A 20,856-nucleotide genomic window follows, 5' to 3' on the forward strand; every position below is an offset into this window, starting at 1 on the left:
ACTGGTTTACCAGCTTAGCCCTAAACGTTTATTGAAGTGCATAGGAAGTACTGATGCTATGAATCAGAAAAAACTGAGGCTCTTCAGAAAAGAGAAGGGAAGACCAATCCGGCCACTAGCGAAGAGCACTAATTTCATTAAAGGATTATCCTTCACAGAGGATTTACTCTTTTACAAGGTTGAAAAACTTCCCGTCTTTGCTGAGGCTCTGTGGGGAGCACCCGAAAGAGCCCCGCGCTGGAGGGCTGCCTGCGCTCTGCGGGGAGCAGAGGAGGGGCTCTTCCAGGGCACCCGTGTTCGGCCCCACCTCCGACCCCCCGGTGCACCTACAGGGGATCCGGGAGGAGACGAAGCCTTTAAATACTACTCCCCTCTCCTTCCAATTCAGCCAAGTGCTTAAGCTCATCATCCTCCCGCTTTGACAGCGTGTTTTAATACACAGCACTGGCAGTACTTTAACAACTTTATCTTTCATTGGCATAATCGCAATGGATAACCAGTCATGACAAGAAAATGCCTAAAGCACTTCTTGGGCTTTAGGTTTGGGCTTCCAACCAAAACTCTGTGGCTTGGTTAAAAGAACAAGGACACGACATTTTGTATAACTAATTTCTTTAATGGCATAAAGAAAACTTTTCCTGCACATAAGACAAAAGAACCTATGCCCTGTATGTTTTGACAAGTATTCTGAACACACTGATAACACAAAATAAAAGTTATTTTCTAAATTGGTTTTATAAAAAGCCTAAATTAGGATGGGCATTTGGACCCTTGTAATGGATACAGAAATGGATTAGCAGAAACAGAATCTGATTCAGAAGTCTAAATGCCCCATGATTTTCACATCAACACTTTGGATATACTTTCATGTCTAAATAACATGCTGTCAAGGGATGCTGCAGGTGCCGTTACAGCTGGGAAAACAAAAAGTTACTGCTCCTATGAAAACAAACTAACTCGCTTATTTTCTACTGTGAAGAACTTCCAATGCCATCTTGTCAGGTCCTTCTCAGGACACGACAGGCCTGTAAATTTGGTAAGCATTCCATCCCCTCAAGCCTCAAAGCTCTGCCTTCTTCGTGCATCTCAATGACGAGAACGTCCTTCTGCAGATAAAGGCAACAGAAAAAGGCCACCAGTTCTGTTTTCAGTGGTCATCTCCTCGCACAAAGAAACATAACTCAACTTCAACCCAGCATTTCATATCCGGCTGGCTCCCCCAGCTTTGCCAGTCTGACTTCTTATGCTAATCAGAACTCTTTAAAAAAATTCTCTTCTCTCATATGCTCCCTGACAGCAAGAGAGAACGAGTGTGCATGTGCCCAGAACGCAGCTAACAGAAGGAAAAAGGTGCCTGTAGCTGGACAGAGGAGGCCTAACTTTTTCAGTCTCGAAGCTCACGAGAGATACAGAGATCATTTATTCCCTGTTCTGAACTTAATTTGGTATTTGGGGGGAATGGGCTTGTTCACCCTTGTGTGCAGCCTTCGCAGCCTGCGAGCGGGAGGCACATGACAGATCTGCAGTGATGTGGAGGTGCAGAGGTTGCACCAGGACAGCCTCTCTGAGAAGCACAAGGTGTAAAAACCAGCAACGCTAACTTTCTACTTGGTTTGAAACAGGCTCTGAATCTTATTGCTCAGCTCCTTTGTAAATTCAAAAATCTCTGGAGAATTTCCTACAACATCAATGTGAGTATCGTAAGCAATGATCAAAACATAAGGGTAACGGGGGCTTAGACTCTCACACGCCTGTTTATACCTCCGCTTTTCATCTCTGATGTGCTCTTGAAAGTAGATTCTCTCTTTACGTAAAGTGTTATGGAGTTTTACAGACCAATTTTCAATTTTCTGTTTGACTCTTAATACCTGTCCAGCATCAGACCGACTTCCAGCATTCTCAATACAGACTGTAGTTACATCACCATCAGTTATGTCAGAAATTACAACACCATCATTTACTAGGAATGTCCGGGGAAAAAAGTGCTTCAGGTAGTGATATATATCTGTGTCAAGAACAACCACCTGTTTGTCCCCATCTGTGTTACGAACGGAATTACTCGTCTCCGTGGGAAGTCTGTGTTTCTGTAGCCTCGTCCATGGTCTCTTATGGGACTTACTTTCTTCTCTTTCGTCCTTCTCTGAAAGGGATTTTGCTTTTAGTAAGAGGAAGTCTCGTAGCGATTTGATTGCTGGAAACGACCCCTGAACAGAAATATGCCCGTTGGATTGCAAAGGACCAAAGCTCAAAGCCGTGCTCTTCTTTTTAAATTCTTCTATCAGATCTTCTAAAACAAACTGATCTTTGAAAACAGACATATTGAGGACAGATGTGACGGAGCTGAAGACCTAGAATTTTGAATTAGAGAAGTTAAGTAATGGTTAACATAGCAATGGCAGTACAACTAGATAAATTATGAATGAGCTTACGTTTTCACAGTAACGGGTTACTTTCAGCGGATAGTATCTGGACAACCTCCTGTCTTCTAGTCGATGCTCATCCTTCTTTAGAACACTCTCTACAACTAAAGAGAAAGCCAGATTCACTTGCTGTGCAGTCAGATACGGCGTAATTGCCAGTCTGATGGCGGAACACTTCACGGGTGTTTTTCTCTTGATGCTTTCCCTAACAATTTCCCATATAAACATGCAGGCTATTCAATACTCTTGCCTAATATTTTATGTATTAGTCAAAATTGTTCAGAGAGAGACAAAAGCCTGTCGTCTTAGAACATTAACTGGCAGAGATTTACTCCTCAAAGGCCTGACTAGAAAAATCATATCTGTTATGCACGGTATAAATTTATTCCTAAAAACAAACATAACAAATGCTTTGCACAAAGCCTGTTCAGAGTCATCTCTTCACTGAACAGAAATAAAATCGTAAAACTTTGACTGACTAAAAGAGAGGCGTTAGTCTCCCAGTTCTACAAAATCCTAGTACCAGTAAACAATTTAAAATCATTTGTTTTCAGGTTAACGTTCTAGGGCTAATTCTTTGGGGGATGGCTGTATTTAGTATATTAATCTAAATACCTTCTTGATCTTCAAAAGTTACATAGGCAACTCCTTTTGTCATTGTTGGATACATTACTTCTTCCACATCTCCCCCGTTATTCTTCAACTTTTGGAAATGAATCATCAGTATGTCAGTCATGACATCATCATGCAGAAGGCCATCTGGAACACCAGCGATGACGACCGTCCTTGCTGATTTAGCAGCTTGTCCTGTTGCCTGCGCACAGAGACAGGGCACACTGTAAACGCAAGGAGTAGCGGTGACCTCCCGGAGAGGTTACCCAGATTCACCCCGATGGCTGAAGTGCCTCCCCTTCCACGCGTTTAGTAGCTAATTGAGCAGACTGCTGAATCAGATTTCAGTGAACCAGGCTCCCTCAGGCACCTTTCCATTACCGCGCAGTAAAAAATGGCCTGACTCTTAAGCGTAATTTACACCCTCTCAGCATCTTTTCTTAGAGCAGTAAAAATTAGATCTAAATTTAACAGCTTCTCAAATGAAACGTCCAGTGTCACACTGATAAGGTGGTTTGCTCTGATTCCAATATTCAAAATTTGAAGACAATGACAAATTTTAATTGCATGTACTGTTCAGTAATGATTGTCTTTTCAGAGTGGAAGGGTCAGATTCAGACTGTCCTTACTTGTTAAACTTATGAGAGCTGGGATCTAGGGTTGTGCTCTGACTCATCTCTCCACTTATTAAATGGATAACCTTGTTAAACTGGAAGAACATAATTCCAGTCATCTGAGCCTCACAGTGCAGAAAACAACTAACTACACCCATGATTTTCATCAGAGCCAAACCTCCCAATGCTGCAGACATGAAACCCATCTTACATAGGATTTGCATCCATATCTTCTTAAGAAAAGCATATTTTCTTTCCATTCTTATTACACAGACATAAGCAGTAATATTTCACCTGGCATATCGTGGCAAAATTACTGTAAATGGTGGAACCCTGAGTAAATTTTTTAACAGTTCATTGACTTTTTGGAAGAAAGAAAATAGTTTAGTATGTGTGCATGGCAGCATTCACAGGAATGAACTGTCAATAACTCCAGAGCGACCGTACTCGAGGTCAGTCACTCCATCCAAATTCTTTTGACTTCTCTTACAACGTTTCTCCTGGCTGCATACAACATTAGGGCCAGCACAGCAGTTACAAAGCCTGCAGAATGTGCCGCCGCGGGCGAATGCTTCCTTGACGTGCGTCCAGAGCCCTGCAGACCACCACTGCGGTGTTTCTGAAAGGAGCGAGGAGACGGATTCAATGAGACTGTGCAACCATGCCAGCTTTTAATTCATGAAGACATGAGGCCTTTTTTTACCACCCGTCGAATTTAAAGAGCCAGGCGCTTTAATTATATTAGGCAATTATTTCGGTGGTAACGCTCACGCGAATGCGAGTTTCTGCACTAATGAGGCAACATGAAGAGAATATAAACAGAGTGCGTCCAAGATTGACGGAGTTTTATGCAGGATTTTCCCAGGCTTCACACAGCCGATTGCAGCCCGTGCACAAGCGGGAGCACTCAGCTGCCAGACAGCATCTCACACCTTGCCAGCTGGTATTTTGGAGCAACACTCGTGCCTACTATTGGGGTTAGGAAAAAAAAAAAACCCAAAACACCATGAACATACAGTTCGTTTGTGCTGAATCGCTTCTAAGACAAGCCTGCGTGCAGCGGCTGCTGCTGGACGGGAACACGGGGCTGCGGAAGGTGCAAATCAAATTCCTTGGCAAATCTGTGAGGCGGATGAACGCTGACAAGAGATGGGATGTGAAGACTTACCCACGGACCTCACCGCTTCTCGTTGTTATTTAAAAACTCAAATATTAGTACCAGCGAGAGGGAAATCAGACCTGTTGCTACCACTAAGCGGAGGGCCGAGGCAGCAGGCCGTGGCAGACGCTGCTGCTGCCCGAGCACCGAGGACTCCTGCAGAGCGGGAACCCAGCGAGGGACGGACGCCATTCCCTCGCTGCCTTCACGCCGCCGGTACTTTTAACCGCTTTTCACAAGCGGTGCAGGAGGAGGCCGCTCCTCCTCCCAGCCCGGCCCGGGGAGCGCCGCTGTCAGGGGGCTCCGGAGGCGGGAGCAGGCCGGCGGGAAGGCCCGGGCTCCCCCCCGGCCCCAGCGCCCCCGCCCTCCCCCGGCGGGAACCGGCCCCTTCCCCTCGGGGGGCCGCTGCCTCCCGCGGCCCCGGCCCCAGACGGGGCGCGCCGCTCCCCTCCGGGCCCTACCCGCCCCGCCGCCGGCACTTGCCATGGTCGTCGCTCCGCCGAGGTTTGGCTTCCTCCGGCGGCCGGGAGCGGGAGGGTCGGGCCTGCCCCGGCCTGGCGGGGAAACCGAAAGAGCAACGGCGTGCCCCGCGTTCCGGCAGCCCCGGGGCCTCCTCCGTGCCGCCTCCCGCCCGCCCTCACCCCGCCTCCCGCTGCTCCCTCAGCGGCTCCTCACGCCGCCGGGTCCCCGCCCGGCGAGGCACACAGGGAGCGGGCTGTGGTGGACGGGTACCCAGCCGCTCCCAGGCCAGGGCCGCCTGAGGGACCCGGCACTGAGGTGGCTCACGGTGGAAGCTGCAGCTATGGAAGTGTGAGGTACTTGCATGTAGCGGGGGTATAAACAAGCCACAGCTCTTCTTCAAACTTCCAGTCAAAGATAAATTCACTGCAGTAGGCAGAAAAAAGGATATTGCCATTTGTAGAAACATCACCTAAATTCTGTATTCTTGGTTTTCATCATTAAAACAGTTTTCCAGCCTTTATGTGGCACCACTGTTGCTTTAAAATGTAAACATTACAATCAATGCATCAGAGAAAAAAACGAGACATTTACAAATACCGATTGTCTTAAAATGTCTTAAAATTGTCTTAAAATGTTACTTAAAACCTCATTTTATGTACTTAAAACCTGTAGCTTCTTGCTACTCCCCCACACGGTGATGCCTTACGAGAATTTTAAACTTTTCCTTTTTTAAGGATTTACTTCTCAACATTTATCAGTGAGGTACAGTTACAATCCGTGACATTTTTTACCTTCATCAGGTTTCCCCTTTCTTTTTAAGGCATCTGATCTTATCAACATTTTAAGACTGTTACATGCAAAAGTACACAATCTCCATAAATACTCCAGTACTACTACTTTTTTTTTAAATTATTATTTCATAATTGTCAGGTAATCAACCCATGCCTTTGCATGCACTAAACAGTAAGAGGTGCTACAGCCACATGGATCTCACCCAACAGTAAATTCAAAATTAACTGTGGTGCTAGCAGCCTTTTAGTTTCCCATATTCAACTGCACCTATTGCCTATTAACAGTTTCTCTAGAACAATAACACCTGAGGTATATTTGTAGTGCGCTTCTTGCACGAGTTTGGTGCATTGTCCTTTTTCTGCGTACTAAAATATCAAATACTAGGGAAATAAGGTATTTTTAACATTAGACCCATGCTGCTTTGAAGTTAAGATCATTGTTGCCAAACCATTTCAGCCCCCAAAGGTAGCAAGTAAGGACGACAGCAGAAAAGGAAACACGTTCCTTCTTGGAAAATAAATCCTTCTCTGACCTTGCACTTCCATTTTATTTCAAAGATCTTTTAGAATGAGAACTGGAAGGATGAACTGGAAACAAAAGGGCGACTTGACATGCTGAAAAATTAATTTAGGGCTTTTTCCAGCTGATCCCTCTCTCCGTACCCTCCCAGAGCCAGCAGCCCGTCCAGTCCCACCCAAGAAAACAGATACCTCAGACACAGCGTTCACCATCAGACTCTGTCACCAACATTGTTCCAAAGCAAGCTGTTTTAGATAAAGAATCGATTTCGATTTGTAACTGTAATATTTTAAAGTAAGCAAAATCATGAGCAAAAATGAGGAAAAATGTAATTGTAGAAACAAATATTAAAACCAAACAATAAACCAGGCTATTAACTTATCAGAAGCTCAGCAGAATTTTCATCACCTCCGAGGAGAAGTAACAACGTTTTGACAGCTAAAAGCGGTATTACTGCTATGGCATTTCTTATAAGGTGCAATTTCTTGAGTAAATCTGTGGTGTTTTTGCACACTCCCTTTTCCTATTTTAATTTTAGCACTGATTTGATGATGCAGATTTTATGAAATTACAGGAGAACTGCTCTCAGGTATTTGAGTTATGGCGGCACACAGCAAACCTCAGCAGGACTGGAGTTCTGTCAGAGATACCTTTAAAAAAGGCACTTTAAAAAAGCAGGTCTGCAAAGACGCTTTTGGTTGGGATTCCATACAGCTTTTGTAACCAAAATGCAAGAAGGAATGGATTTATCCCACTTTGGAGTACGCGACCTATCTAAAATTTGCAAGATACAAAATCTGCGAATTTGCAGAAAGCAATCTTAGATTAAGTTTCAAGTGCTCCTGAAGGCTTTTTCTGTGACTTCGATCAGGAACCTCTGGAACACCAAGCAGTGAGTTTTACTGAATTTCTATGCAAAGTCTGTGCCATTACACAAATCAGAAAGACAGGGAGTTCCTCTTTTTCAAGTATAAATTTCAGAACATTAAAGTACAATATCTGCATAACTTCCTATGCCTCCGATGAAGCAAAACCTCAGAACTTCATGAGTTCAGTCTACAATTTTCTACATGGCATTCTAAGTATCCTCCTCAAAACAAACCCATGTTCCTCCTTCTGATACATACTTGATTTTCTCTATTTCCCCACCACTATTACTAGGCTTTTGAAAATGAATTTCAATCATGTCCTGTACACTTTCTTCATCATCTTCCATCTCTTGAATTCCTTTCAACAGAATGGTCTTCTTAGAAATCCCACAATAGAGCTGTTGAGGGAAGAAAAACAAACCGGTATTACACATCAGCTGTTGCCTGTACATCTAAAGGAACTGACAGAGACTGGAAATAAGCATATCCTCGATCAGATATGGCTAGGATCTTTGATTACATTTTAAGACTTTGGACAGGGCGGTATGTTTCTGTCACTGACAATAGCAGGAGTTCTGAACTCTATCGTACACTGCCGAGATCAATAGGCAATGCACCTCGCCTCCTAACTGGTGCGTCCTGCACTCCTTAACACACACACACACGCTGGATTTGGGGATCTCCGATGACTCTAGACAGCATCACTCCGTAAAAATGCATGCCAATGCATGATACGCACCTGCAAAGAATGCTGTTGTATCTCATAAACGCACACACTCTAGTCAATGCTTTAATCATAAAGGCCTGATTATATAGACAATACTGACTTGATTACAATCTAGTCATACAAAGTAAAAGACAATTTCAGTGAAAATATGATGAGCAAGCAGACTAGCATTACAGGAAAAAAGTCATTCTTTGGGGTGAATGAATGAATGAATGAAAAAAATGAATGAGCACGTTTCATAGAACAACAAGGGTCTCTGCTGCGACTACCAACAAGGCCTCTCGTTAGGGATGAACATGACAGTGCTTTGTGACTGGGAAAAACGTTGTTGTGTCTACTATTAACCTACTTCACAAACAATTCAGTATCTGCCTCCTGTCTAGCACAGGCATTATGGTAAGTAATGATATGATTTGATCAAGGAAAGACATGCATATCCTTTTAAAATAAATTATAGCTTTCACACTGCAAAACATAAGATTATCAGCAGAGCAGCACATCGCAGACTCACACTTGCTATTAAGTTTCACAAAGTGCATGACACAAAAGCTTCTGCCGTCCTCAGAACTGAAAATTCTGCCCATATCTCGTATTTCCCATGTATCTGCTCTAGTTAGGGGTTAGCCTGGACTAGATTCTTTTACCTGAAACTTTTCCAAGTGTACGTCGGTGTTTGGGGACACAGAAAGCCTATAGCACCTTCCATTCACAAAGAAAGGATATTTAGTACATCTCACAAAGCCGTTAGCTGCTGTAATGGAGAATGAGGAAAAGAGGAGTAAGAGTAATATAATCTAAAATGCATTTTGTAAGCATATCAAAGAACAGATTCATCTTTCTTATATGGATTTAGAAACTAATACATGATAGCGCCCTTGTAGATTCTTCATATGCATTTTGAAAAAAGTTTATTTGGCATTTCCAAAAAAGCAAAATCATTAAATACCCACAAAAGCTTCTGAAATAAATCTAAAGCAGCTGCTCTAAATGGATGTGGCTCCACTGATCTTCACAGAATTTCATACAGTTGGGCAATCTGAATGCCTGTCTAACTTCATTGTCATGAAACAAGAGCTAAAATCAAACACATTTTCCTAATTTTCTTTCTGCAATAGAAGTGTCTAGCAATGCAAAGAAAAAAATAGGCTTTTGACAAAGAAAGAAATAAAGCTCACAAACTGCTGATCAGGTCATGTTTGATCGAAAAGGAACACGATGAAATGCTGCTCTATTTACAGATGCGTGGGTGAACCCACATCTTTTCCTGATCTGCTTAACTCTCTGTGGGAAGAATTTGCTACCTGCAGTGGTTAAGTTAACGCAGAATGGAGTATGGAATGGAATGCAGAATGGACGGTATGCCCTGTACATCTAGCTCACAAAATATTACATGCTCTACCTCCAGGTCTGAGGAACGTAATAACAGCTGTTCTAGACTGCTTGTTGTAGGTCACATTTTCTACTTCTCCTCCTCCTCCCTGTTCAGATTTGTAGAAATTCAGCTCTAATTTGTCTCTCATCCAGTCTTCAGGAATGGATAGCTCAGGTATTTCTGAAACGTTGATCTTCTTTCCAGAAATAGTGACATGGAGCTAAAAAAATACATTTTTTGTTCACTTTGTGACTGAAAACACCCAAAAAAATGAACTTAAAGCTTTTTAAGTACTGCAAGTTCATATCTTTATAGTTTTGTGTTTCAGTTGATTACCTCAAATTTGATTCCCATTTCAAGTGTAAAAGGCTTCACTCTCACATCTGCTATTTTGTTGTCCAGGTTCACAGTATGCTTACCCATTTTTATCAGTCTCTGGGCAACTAAGGAAAATCAGAAGTTTTCAGATATGAAAAGCCTTGTTTAATCATTCTAAAACCGAAACTATTCCCCAGTTTCTTAAGCAAAATCTCCTTTTGCATCAATAAATGAGAAATAAATAACAGTTAGGCAACCAGATCCCACTATCCACATCTTCAGGCATGTCTACTTCCATAAAATCTCATTGGTTATAGCCAACAGGTACGATATTGTACTATCTTTAGAGTAGCATAGAATAGTAGAATCTTTATGCTGTCAAAAGATGCTCCCACTGTATCAAATATTAATACTAGACTTCTCGTATTTCATTTAAAATATCCTTGGATGAAAACCACATCACTACCAGGTGCAGAGAATGCCTATCAGCCATGTTAGATCTTAGCTGAAAGAAACGACCCGGACACTAGCTTTGTATCTGCAATACACTTGCGTAAGTGAGTGACCCGCCACGCAGGCCCAGCCAGGCTGCCTGCAGGCTCCTTGCAGCAGGCAGCGGGCTGTCCCAACAAGCAAGCAGCTCAGCGAGAAGCAGGCAAGTTACAGACTGCACCATCCCTCTGTTGGCTCCGATCGACCCATCACCTGATGAGTACCCTTAACCAACATCACTTCTGTCAGGATACGGGACTGCCCAGGGTAAAGAAAATCGTCAAATTCTGCTGTCAAAACATTTTGAATCATTCTTGACAATACTCTGTGAGGTAGAAACATATTCCCAATTTCAAACACCAAGTACCATTTGTATTAGCTGAGAGCAGAAATCTGGTAATCCAACAAAAACGTGCAGAGTGCTTGCAAGCATTTTTATCTACTGATTGGTATCATAACAGTGAAAGGTTCTCCGTGTATTTTTTCTTTGGCTGTTGTTCATTTTTTTTTCCAAAATGTTTATGTCAATCTTTTCCCTTTGGCAATGAAATACATCAGATATATTAATTTTATACTTAAAATATGCATCATACCTTCTTCATCCTCAAAAGTAAGCAGTGCCTGGTTTTGATTCAGTCTGAATGGGATTTTCGTAGTTACACCAAAAACACAGTGAATATTCGTTTCTGGAGAATCATCCGTCACGTCTTCCATGTGACTTAACTTCATTTTCATTTCTGCTACCTTTTTCTTAATCTAATATTTTAGAATCAAGATAGCAAAAAAAAAATAAAATCACTTCCGTAATTTATTGCGGAACAGAAAAACGAACAGTAATCTTTCCTTGAAGTGCTATGTATGTTTTGGGTTTTTAAAGTTTAACAGTCAAGCAGATTGAAGTCATGGCTGGTAAAACAGGTATAACTCTTCCAACTAAACTGACCAGTTGTACTTCTCTATTCCTGGGATTTTTGTCAATGAGGTGTTTTGGGTTTTTTTTTCCCCTTGATTAACTTTGAACTTAAACTTGACCTTTTACAGTAAAAATTCGATTGCAGTCCATGGGGACTTCCACCTGCAGAAGTAGAATACTTTTGGTATCTAAAGTTTGCAAAATGCAAGTATCGGAGTCCCTTGTGTTGCCATTTATTTTTGCCTAATTGCATCACTGCTCTACAGCAATGGGAAGTCTGCTAATGCACAGCCTTGTATGCTGCCGTCTTAGTAAAACAGATAAGAATATCCAAGTATTTTATAACTAGGATAGTTTAAAACAGTTCATGAAAATGTTGGTTAGGAAAGGCTGCTTTGATAGACTTGAGGGAGTTTCAGATAACTCTTTTTTCCCCTTTACGTAACTATTTCAAAATAAAACCCTGTGTAGAAGAAAAATACTGTCTGTGTCAAGATAAAAGAAACGGATTAATTAAAGCATTCCTGCCACCTGTCTTCAAAACTAGCATCTTATCTATGAGCCCGCTTGCTTTCCATTCCCTCTACTGCCAATGCAAAGAGAGACGCTCTTCCTAAAAGATAATTCAGACACCGGGTGTCGGCCCCTGTTGACACTGCGTCTCCTTCTAGAGGAGCCCTGCCCTGTCCAGTGACTGCATAGGAGGCTGGGCTTAACTGACATCTCCGAAACTCAGAAATGTACTTTGGAAAGCTAAAGCTAATGTTGTGATATTGTTAACATTAAACAAGGTAACACTCGGATGGAGTTTCAATCTCTGTATAAACAAAATATGATCACAGTTTTCATTTTACTGTACATTCCCCAAAATATTTGGGTTTGTACCAATTCGGAATGAAAACGGGTTTTTAAAAGCTGAAATCTCCGCAAGGGAAGTTCCAATTTCTGAACACCTCAGCATCTGCAGCTGTTTTACCAAAAGACACTTTGGATCCTGACTTTAAATCTATTTAGTGTCACTAATATTTATCTGGCTGCAAATTGAGTTATTTCTGATTTGGAGTAACATGAGAGAGACTATAATCAAGTCAAGCTCAATATAGGCTAAAACAAATGCTACATTTGCCATATAATGGACATACTCCCTTTCTTCCATCCCCTTACCCAAGAAATATAAAATGAGAGTACTTGAAAATTACTAATGCTATGTGTGTGTTTTATTCCGGTGTCTTCCATTTAATAATTTTCTGCTTTTCTTCATTCCTCTCATGTTTTCAGTATCTCACATATCTGGATTTGTTTCCACATCCTTAGCCTTCCTCACACTATCTTGCCAGATAAAATAAGAAAATAAAACCTCAAGCTATATTTTATATTGAAATCAATAGAGGTTCAACTGCTGAACTGGCCCAAATGGTCTAGAATTGACAAAATAAAAATGTGCCCTTCCAAAAGAGAAAATATTTCAAACTTTACCTGATGCTCCTGCGAAAGCACTGAACTATATTTTGCGAGCTCTTCTTTGATCCTTTCAATCTCTCTCATCAGCTCAGCGTTTTCTTGGTTTAGTATGTAGAGCTCTCTCTACAGCCCAAAAAGTATTAAATGCAAAATTAAACACATAGAAGACAAAAATACATTTCAGCAAAATCTGTAGCCATTAGAAACTGTTTCAACTTTTAATTATTCTACACGACAGCCACGCATGATACATTTTTTGTATAGCTTTAACTATCCGCAAGGTTAATTCACTCACCGAGGAGCAGTTTCAGTCAAATTACAGTAAGAAGGTTTTTGAAACGAGTGTTTCCAAGCACATAGAGCGTACCAGAAACTGCACAGCGCTTCCCATAGTTATGTCAGTTCCTTATACATGCAAGGTCAGAGCCTATGTCAACACACAAACACTTCATTTTTTGTACCACGTGTGATCTTAGTAACTGTAATGCCCTTTTCTGAGAAGTTTACCAGGTGAGGACAGTTTCTGACACACTGCTACTCTTCCCTATTTATCCTTCTTCAGCAAGGAGGAGGGGACGCCTCTCCTGCCTCCTGTCTGCTACGTGCTTCCTCCACACCACTGAATCCTAAATGGGCACAAAGCCCACGTAACTAAATCCAGTGTTCCCTGGGCAGGCAACACTACAGAATGAGAAGGGAACACAGCAGATGTAGTCAGCTCCAGCCACCCACAATTAGGAGATGGCTCCTTTAAAGTCATTAACCACACGAGACATTTAGACCCGTTCCCATCAGCTGAAGATAATGTAAAAGAAAAGCCAGATGATGATAATGACCTCTTCTGGCTGTAAAATCCAAACATTTATGATGGGAGAACCAAAACCAACTTTCAGAAAATCTCACACCAACTTGAATGTACTTAACCTTAAGCTATTATATTTTAATAGCTTGTAATACTCAAGCTATGATTTCTCATCAGTGATTTACAGGCCAAACCAAACTTCACTGAAACCACCTCCTTGACAGCCTATGGAAACTTACCCTATTACTGCACCAACGACTGCACGCGGCACACTGAGGTAATGAACCAATTAGTTCTAGACCCAATTAGTTTTAGAACGAAGACCCCTCTTCAAACAGGTTCTGGCTCTTACCCAGCTCATTGTCACTTAAGTAACGCTAATCCCTTGGGTGCTGTAACATCTTAGAAGACGGGCTGCGCGTTGAGAAAGCAGTGGAATCGACCCATTCAATTTTAGCTTCATCACACAAAACTGACATCGGTTAGCGGAGAATCTTGGAAGAGGAGACTGGTTTTGTCAGTCTTCATTTTCTATACAAAATAGGTCCCAGTTTTGCCTTCACTCTTCCAACATTACCGTAAGACTTATTTTATTGCACTGGTTCTTAATCTGCCACTGAAAAACTATGTGTAGAACATTCTAGTCATACAGTCTGCAAACCCGTAAAGCCAATAAACTGAAAAGGAAATATTACTCTTGGATTCTCTAATCAACACCTCCTTCACAACTCCCCAAATACTAACAGCTATGAGCGAGCCTTCTCCATACCTTATGGGTGTCCCTAGACAGAATAATGTCCTTACGCTGCTTCTCTTGGAAGTCCTTTAGCTTTATCAGCTCCTGCTCTGCTTTAACATACTCTTCATCAGCACTTATTTTACAGAGAAGAAGGTCATCTTTTGCTTTTACAGCTTTTTCAACTCTTTCCTGGATAGTAAAAAGAAGATTTAAAAATTATTTTTCTTCCACAGGAACAAACGAAACCTTAAGTAAGCCCTTTGTATTTATTTATTTGTAATGCTTTGCATAAACATTTCTCTTAGACTTACAAGCGTAGTTACCACTGAGATCAACACAAGCATGTACCACTGAAGAATAGAGAACAAGGTAGACAAATATGTTATAATCGGGGGAGGGTTCATTTGGTTTTACAAGGACGGACTAAAGGTCTTCCAAGTATCTTTCAGCTAATTTCCACGATTCTATGTGCTGTATAGAACTTGCCTTCCATTCCTTCAGTTCTTCTTTAAGTCTTTCCATCTTATCTTCTGATGTGCAAAAAGGGTCAGGGTTTATCATACTCTGGAGAGAAAAGAAGAGGCACACGCAGGTTTTCCCTTTCATTAGGCAATAAGTGAGACACACCAAACAATTCAAATGAGTCTTCAACGTAAAAAAAAAATAAACCCTCTGCAGTTGGATGAAGCATTTTGCCATGGTAGTTTTCAATGTATGTCCACTAATGAAAGTCCAACGTATTTTGCCTGTGCGCCCATTTGCTGGTTTTCTCCAATTATGCAGGCAAGATATGTGGTGAGTCGAACAGTTTGAGAGACCAATTGTATCTCATAATTAAATCTTCCTAGCATCTGCATGCCAGAGGACAGCATATACCACATAATTTTTTAAAAATGCATTCAGACACTTAGGCCAAATCATTGAACTATTTTAATGGCTGGACAGGACAAAAATCTAAGAAAATGGATCCTGGTCAGTAATCATTATTTGCTAACTATCCAACTGAAAATATTCACAGGCTAATAAAAGCAAGTTGTCTCTAAGTTCTTCCACAGGGAACTAAGCCCCTCAAACCCACAAATGTTTACCTATATGCTTTCTCAGCAGTTCCTCTAAGAGAATGTATAAAGAATATGCAGGCCTAATGGGAAAAAAAATTCAAAATGGGATGCTTCCAAGCTCAGGGAGATTGGACAATAAAAGGTAACATCAAGCAGGAGGAAGGTGATAAAAGAAGCATTTCTGAATTTAAGTACTTGAGGGCAGAAGTTCACAAGCACGGGAAAACTACAACTGGAAAAAGCCCAAGAAGAGAGAAAAATCTTCCCTGTTCTGTTTTGTTTCTATGGCTGCAATATTCTGCAGAGAAGAAAAAAAAAATCCAAAGAGACCTGCTGAAACAATCCCTCCCTTTTACTTAAGATTACATAAAACTTGAACGTGAACCATGAAGTTTAGGCATGGAAAAGGTCTAAATTAGATAATCTTGTCAATTCTCTTGGTAATGCTGGGTATTTCCTAAAAACAATAAAATATAAAATAACTTTTTCCACTATTTTGTCCAGTTTCAAATGCCTATTAAGCAACAGGGAAATCCCCATCTGCGTATAACTTAAAACCGGAAAAAAAATTCCTTCGCTCAAGGGACTGAGTGCAGGAATGCAGAAGGACGCACGTGCCACAGCTGGAAGCTGATAAGAAAGAATGCCTGTTTTTTGCTGAAAGATGGTCTAAGACAAGAGTTTTCAACCTGAAAGAAAGAAAAAAATGACAAGGAAAACACAAGAAATCCCAGGGAAAGTCCCATCCAAACTACTTGCTGCACTGCAAGAACTGAATCAAGGGAAGCGCCGGGAAAAAGGAAATTCCCCTAAGAAACCTCCACAGAGACAGATGAGCAAGCGAGGTAGGACAGGAAAATTCTAACAGAATCTGTAATACAGACACTTGGAAACAGGAGGCGGGAATGAGGAAATGTCCAAAGCATTAAAGGATGGAAGAAGGTGAGACAAGACGTTTCTGAAGCACTGTCCTAGCAGTCCAAGCACAAACCTTCATTCAGAGAGACTACTGTTAACTACAGATTTTTCCAGGTGGCGCATCAGGAAATACTTACAAAACCATTATCTTTTAAAGATAGCGGGGAACTTGTTAAATCCATTGAAACCTGAGGGAACAGGAAAAAAAATTACAACATTGTGTGTAATAGGTTTTCTTTGCAGCAGAACAGAACACCAGAATGGAATACCAGAAGCTGTGTGGGCTAAAAGAACTTTTGAATGTAAATGTTGTATCTTTTTATAAGCAAAAGTGATATATATTGGATATCTGAAGGCTCCTTCCTTACTAAGCATAAAAGCCACAGACATATGTGAGGAATTCTACATTGCACAACTTAATTTTTCAGTCCTGAAACTTACGTACTTACCTTTACGTTATTTTTGTACCATTACACACATGCGTAATAAATTGTATGCTCTGTGCCTAAGAGATATAACCCTTAAACCTGCTTAACACAAATGAAACCACTTCCTTTACACAGCAGGTAGTGTAAAACCTGGAATCTGTTGCCACAACATTTTGTGGAGGCAGATAAAAAGGAATTTAGACAAGTTCATGGGCCACTGATCCAGAAACAGATGCTAAGGCGGCAAAGGTTCCTGAGCACATGGATGCCAGGGCAGCGCAAGGGCTCCGCGCCGCGGGTTAGAGGCTCCGTCAGCAGCGTTGTGGAACGGCTGTCGAGCCCCGGGTAGCGGGCAGCCCCGCGTCCCGGCCCGGCTGGACACTGCGGATGCTCTCGCCTGGGTATTTGGAGCTTGGTCGTTACCCACCATCACCGTACCTGCTGCATTCAACAAGGAGGCTTGGCGCTGAGGCCATCTTTGGTTCACGATCCCTGTCTGGTTTGCGTTAAGTAACCAGAATTTAACGAGTTCTGTACTGATTCCTGATTTAGGGAAGTGAAAGTGGCGTAACTGAAAAACACCTTCCCTTGGCTTCTCGGCAGGACAGCCCAGCCGGCAGCTGAGGCCCATCTCGCCTGCGCCGCCATGCTTGCTCTTGTGGTCCTGGGGACCAAACAGACGGCTCACGGCCGCGCTCGAAGCTCCATCGGCCCAGCCGCCCGCGCTGGCCCCTCGCCTCCCCGGCTGAGGCCAGGGAGCGCGTCCCGGCCCCCCTCTCCCGTGCGGGGAGGCCGCTCCCGCCCCGGGGGCTGCGGGGAAGGGGACCGGCCCCAGCGCCGTGAAGGGCCAGACGCCGGGCGGGTCACAGGCGGCCTCCCCGGGTTGCGGAGACAAGCCGGGGCTCACGCAACTTACAGCCGGGAAAAGCTCCGGAGCGGAGGCAGCCGCGGGTCCCTGCCGAGGCAGCCGGCCGCGCTGCGACGCGCACTCCCGGCACGGCGACAGGTCCTGCCCCAGCGCCGCGGCCCGCAGCTCGGAGCCGGGCTCCCCTCAACCCCCTCCGGTCCCCGCCGAGTCGCCTCCCCGCCGCCACCGGGGCCGCCCGCTTTCGCTTTCGCTTTCCCGCCGGCGGAGGAGGGGCTGGCGGCGCTCCGCAGCGGCGGGCAGCGGGGCCCGCCCTCCCCGCGGCGGCCGGCGCCTTCCCGCCTTCCCTTCACCCCCGGAGGGGCCTGAGCGGGGCCCCTCAGCTACGGGGGCCTCGGCTGCGGAGCCCTGAGGCGTCCCTGGCAAACAGCCCCTGGGCAGCACCCGCCTGTGGCATCCCACGGAAAACGGGAGAATCCCAGGGAAGGCAGGGAGCGGGTGGGCTGGGGGAGGCCGGCCAAGGCTTCAAGTCGGCCATCACCACCCTTCCGTTTCGCCTCTTTTTCACCCATGGCTTAACTTGGCTGGAAGCTTCTGGTGTGGCCTCCGGAGTTTTCTGTGAAGTACAGTGACTAAGACTTGGCGTCCTCAAGCTAATTCTGGTGAATGTTTTATTTATTTGTTTGTTTTAAACCACATTCACTGCGATTATGTGTTTGTGTTATAAGGAATAGGTCTTCCTTCTTTGTCAGGCTGTGGCAAAAGGCATAAAACAGTCAGTGACAGAAAGACCCTTTGCTGATGGAGATGCTGCATGCAAAAAAATAATTTATGGAAAAACTCTGGAAAACCAAGGGGCAGGCGGTGGCCACGCAGCCCGTTCCCTCGGATGGCACCAGCCCGGCCACTTTGAGGGAGCCCGCCATCTCGGATGGAGCCCACTGTCTTGGGGGGAGCCCACCATCTCAGAGGGAGCCCGCCATCTCAGAGGGAGCCCACTGTCTTGGGGGGAACCCACCACCTTGGGGGGAGCCCGCCATCTTGGAGGGAGCCCACTGTCTTGGGGGGAACCCACTGTCTTGGGGGGAGCCCGCCATCTCAGAGGGAGCCCACCATCTCGGAGGGAGCCCACTGTCTTGGGGGGAACCCACCATCTTGGGGGGAGCCCGCCATCTCAGAGGGAGCCCACCGTCCTGGGGGGAACCCACTGTCTTGGGGGGAGCCCGCCATCTCAGAGGGAGCCCACCATCTCGGGGGGAGCCCACCATCTCGGGGGGAACCCGCCATCTCAGAGGGAGCCCACCGTCTTGGGGGGGAACCCACTGTCTTGGGGGGAGCCCGCCATCTCAGAGGGAGCCCACCATCTCGGGGGGAGCCCACCATCTCAGAGGGAGCCCACCATCTCGGGGGGAGCCCACCATCTCAGAGGGAGCCCACCATCTTGGGCCAGGGGGACAAGGTGGGGCCCTGGGGCAGGGAGTGGCAGCCATCTTTCGTCAAGCAGAGGGCTTCATCTTCCTTCCAAGAGGCGCATGGTTGATCTATAAACCCTTCAGTATATAGATTCTTTAAAATGATCCATGGCAGACGCACCTAGAATTGGGCAGCGCAGTGATTGATGGGCAGTCTATAGGCAATGCCAGCTTCATTCTGCGGTAAGTGTTTAAGGTCTCTGAGGTTTTTCTCAAGTCCTTTGGCTGGCCATAGTGTGTGCTTGATGAGTTGGACTGGAACACCGATCTGACAGCTACCTCCTATCTCCCCCTCACAAAAAAGCACCGTCTTTGGCCAGATCAGTTCCCAGATCTGTGACTGCAACTGCTGCTGCCAGCAGAGGGAAGGAAGGGGAGGAGAGCTTCAGCATGCATGTAAGTCAGCCTGGAGAAGTCATGAGATGTGGGGTGACTTATGGTTGCAAACATTCGCTGTGTTAGCCAGTGGGCACTCGTGTTCTAAAGAGATTTCAGGGAAGAGCTTCTTCAGGAGAAGAAAAGCTTAGATTTCCACGATGATCAGTTCGAGGAAAAGAAAGCACTGGCTCCTCCTTGAAAGGGAGGGCAAAAGGCTTTGGTTACTGAATGATCCTTCTTCATGTAGGTGACTAAAGGAAAGAGTCTCTTAGGGATCCTGAGAGAGCTGGTATGATTCGCTTTGTCATACAGATTATGCTGCTAGGACAGACTGGACTTCTGCTGGGAGCTGTCAGGTGGCGGGTACAAAGTCTGTGTGCTTAAGCATGGGTGGGTGAAAGAAAAGTACCGCAGACATCTTCCACTAATAGCTCTTGGATTCAGGAGCAGACAACGCATCCAAGGTCGTAGCCAAGCAGCCAGACACAGCTGATTGAATTCAAGACTTACTATCTATTTAGATACTCATAATAGATGCATTGTAGTCATGAACAAAATTTGGGCAGTGTCTATGTCCTAGGCCGAGAAAAAAAGAAAGCATATTGCTTTCAGATTTCCTTTAAAGCTAAGCTGACTAGTCTTTTAAATGTTACCCTCAAAATTGCAAACAGACTTGTACTCATTGGCCAAAGTATTTTGTATGGTTAGCAGTCAATCAGCACTGACTGTTAAAGAAATTAATCCTCAAAAATGCAAAATATGCCAGATAGTTGGAGAAAGAGTAGAAGCTGACTTTGTCGCTTAGCAGATGTGGACTTCTACTTTCAGAGAAAAGCAGGAGGAGCTGTATAGCAGCAAAGCATTGCAATGAAATTGGTTGGGCTCTGCGTGCATGCTTGAGGAGGCCCGCGCAAGAGCAGCCAGATCAAGGTTTTCAGACCTTTTGCTTTCATTGGCTATACAAAGTGAATCTTGGATTGCACCCTGCTTGGATAGCAATCACCTTGTGCCACTGAATTCAGTGGGAGTTCTATGGGGTAATTGTTATGGCAGTTTCAAATGTCCTTTTCTGTTTTTTAATATAAGTGGATGAAACTATGACCCTGTATTCGAGATTTTTTTTTAATTGTTTTCTGCCTTGACAATGGCAGAAAGCAGTGTTTACTATTGCTTTGTAAACACAAAGTTGGTTACTAATGAGATGAGTAAAAGGGAGAGGTTTAGCTGGAGTAGCCAGGGAGGAGGAGGTGGTTATGTTATGACCTAAGTACATCAGATTTCAGATTTAAATGTCAGAGTGGCAGGCTGTTCTCCAGGACCGTGGTCACGTTGGGAAGTCACTGCTGATCTGAAAGAGCCTTATTTCTCTAAACTCCAGGGAATGCAGCAACGCCAATCTGTTTACACGGCCTGCTTTGGGATTTGTGCTGAACAGTGTGTTTGTGCTTGTTTGGTGAAGGAAA

General features: G+C 44.1%; 2 protein-coding genes across 4 annotated transcripts; both read right to left on the minus strand.

Moving 5' to 3' along the window:
* Positions 1 to 623: 623 nt before the first annotated feature.
* Positions 624 to 6,661, minus strand: RBM43 (RNA binding motif protein 43). Of its 2 annotated transcripts, none has more exons than XM_087733059.1 (4): positions 5,289 to 6,661; positions 3,036 to 3,234; positions 2,430 to 2,524; positions 624 to 2,348 (listed from the first exon to the last, which is right to left on the minus strand). In XM_087733059.1, exons 1-4 carry the CDS (start codon positions 5,289 to 5,291, stop codon positions 1,605 to 1,607), a joined length of 1,041 nt encoding a protein of 346 aa, XP_087589185.1. In that variant the 5' UTR covers positions 5,292 to 6,661; the 3' UTR covers positions 624 to 1,604. The 2 variants fall into 2 exon arrangements, with proteins under 2 accessions (XP_087589185.1, XP_087589184.1); XM_087733058.1 differs by lacking the exon at positions 5,289 to 6,661 and adding an exon at positions 4,137 to 5,185.
* Positions 6,662 to 6,794: 133 nt separating this feature from the next.
* Positions 6,795 to 17,775, minus strand: NMI (N-myc and STAT interactor). 2 transcript variants are annotated; one of them, XM_087733057.1, is made up of 10 exons: positions 17,595 to 17,775; positions 16,388 to 16,438; positions 14,758 to 14,835; positions 14,302 to 14,460; positions 12,746 to 12,853; positions 10,950 to 11,112; positions 9,883 to 9,989; positions 9,574 to 9,766; positions 8,819 to 8,925; positions 6,795 to 7,845 (listed from the first exon to the last, which is right to left on the minus strand). In XM_087733057.1, exons 2-10 carry the CDS (start codon positions 16,430 to 16,432, stop codon positions 7,657 to 7,659), a joined length of 1,149 nt encoding a protein of 382 aa, XP_087589183.1. In that variant the 5' UTR covers positions 16,433 to 16,438; positions 17,595 to 17,775; the 3' UTR covers positions 6,795 to 7,656. The 2 variants fall into 2 exon arrangements, with proteins under 2 accessions (XP_087589183.1, XP_087589182.1); XM_087733056.1 differs by lacking the exon at positions 17,595 to 17,775 and adding an exon at positions 17,117 to 17,574.
* Between the last annotated feature and the right edge of the window lie 3,081 nt (positions 17,776 to 20,856).

Source organism: Nipponia nippon, unplaced genomic scaffold (assembly GCF_047370975.1).
Source record: "Nipponia nippon isolate SJK-2023a ecotype South Korea unplaced genomic scaffold, ASM4737097v1 scaffold_5, whole genome shotgun sequence".
Taxonomy (NCBI): Eukaryota; Metazoa; Chordata; class Aves; order Pelecaniformes; family Threskiornithidae; genus Nipponia; species Nipponia nippon.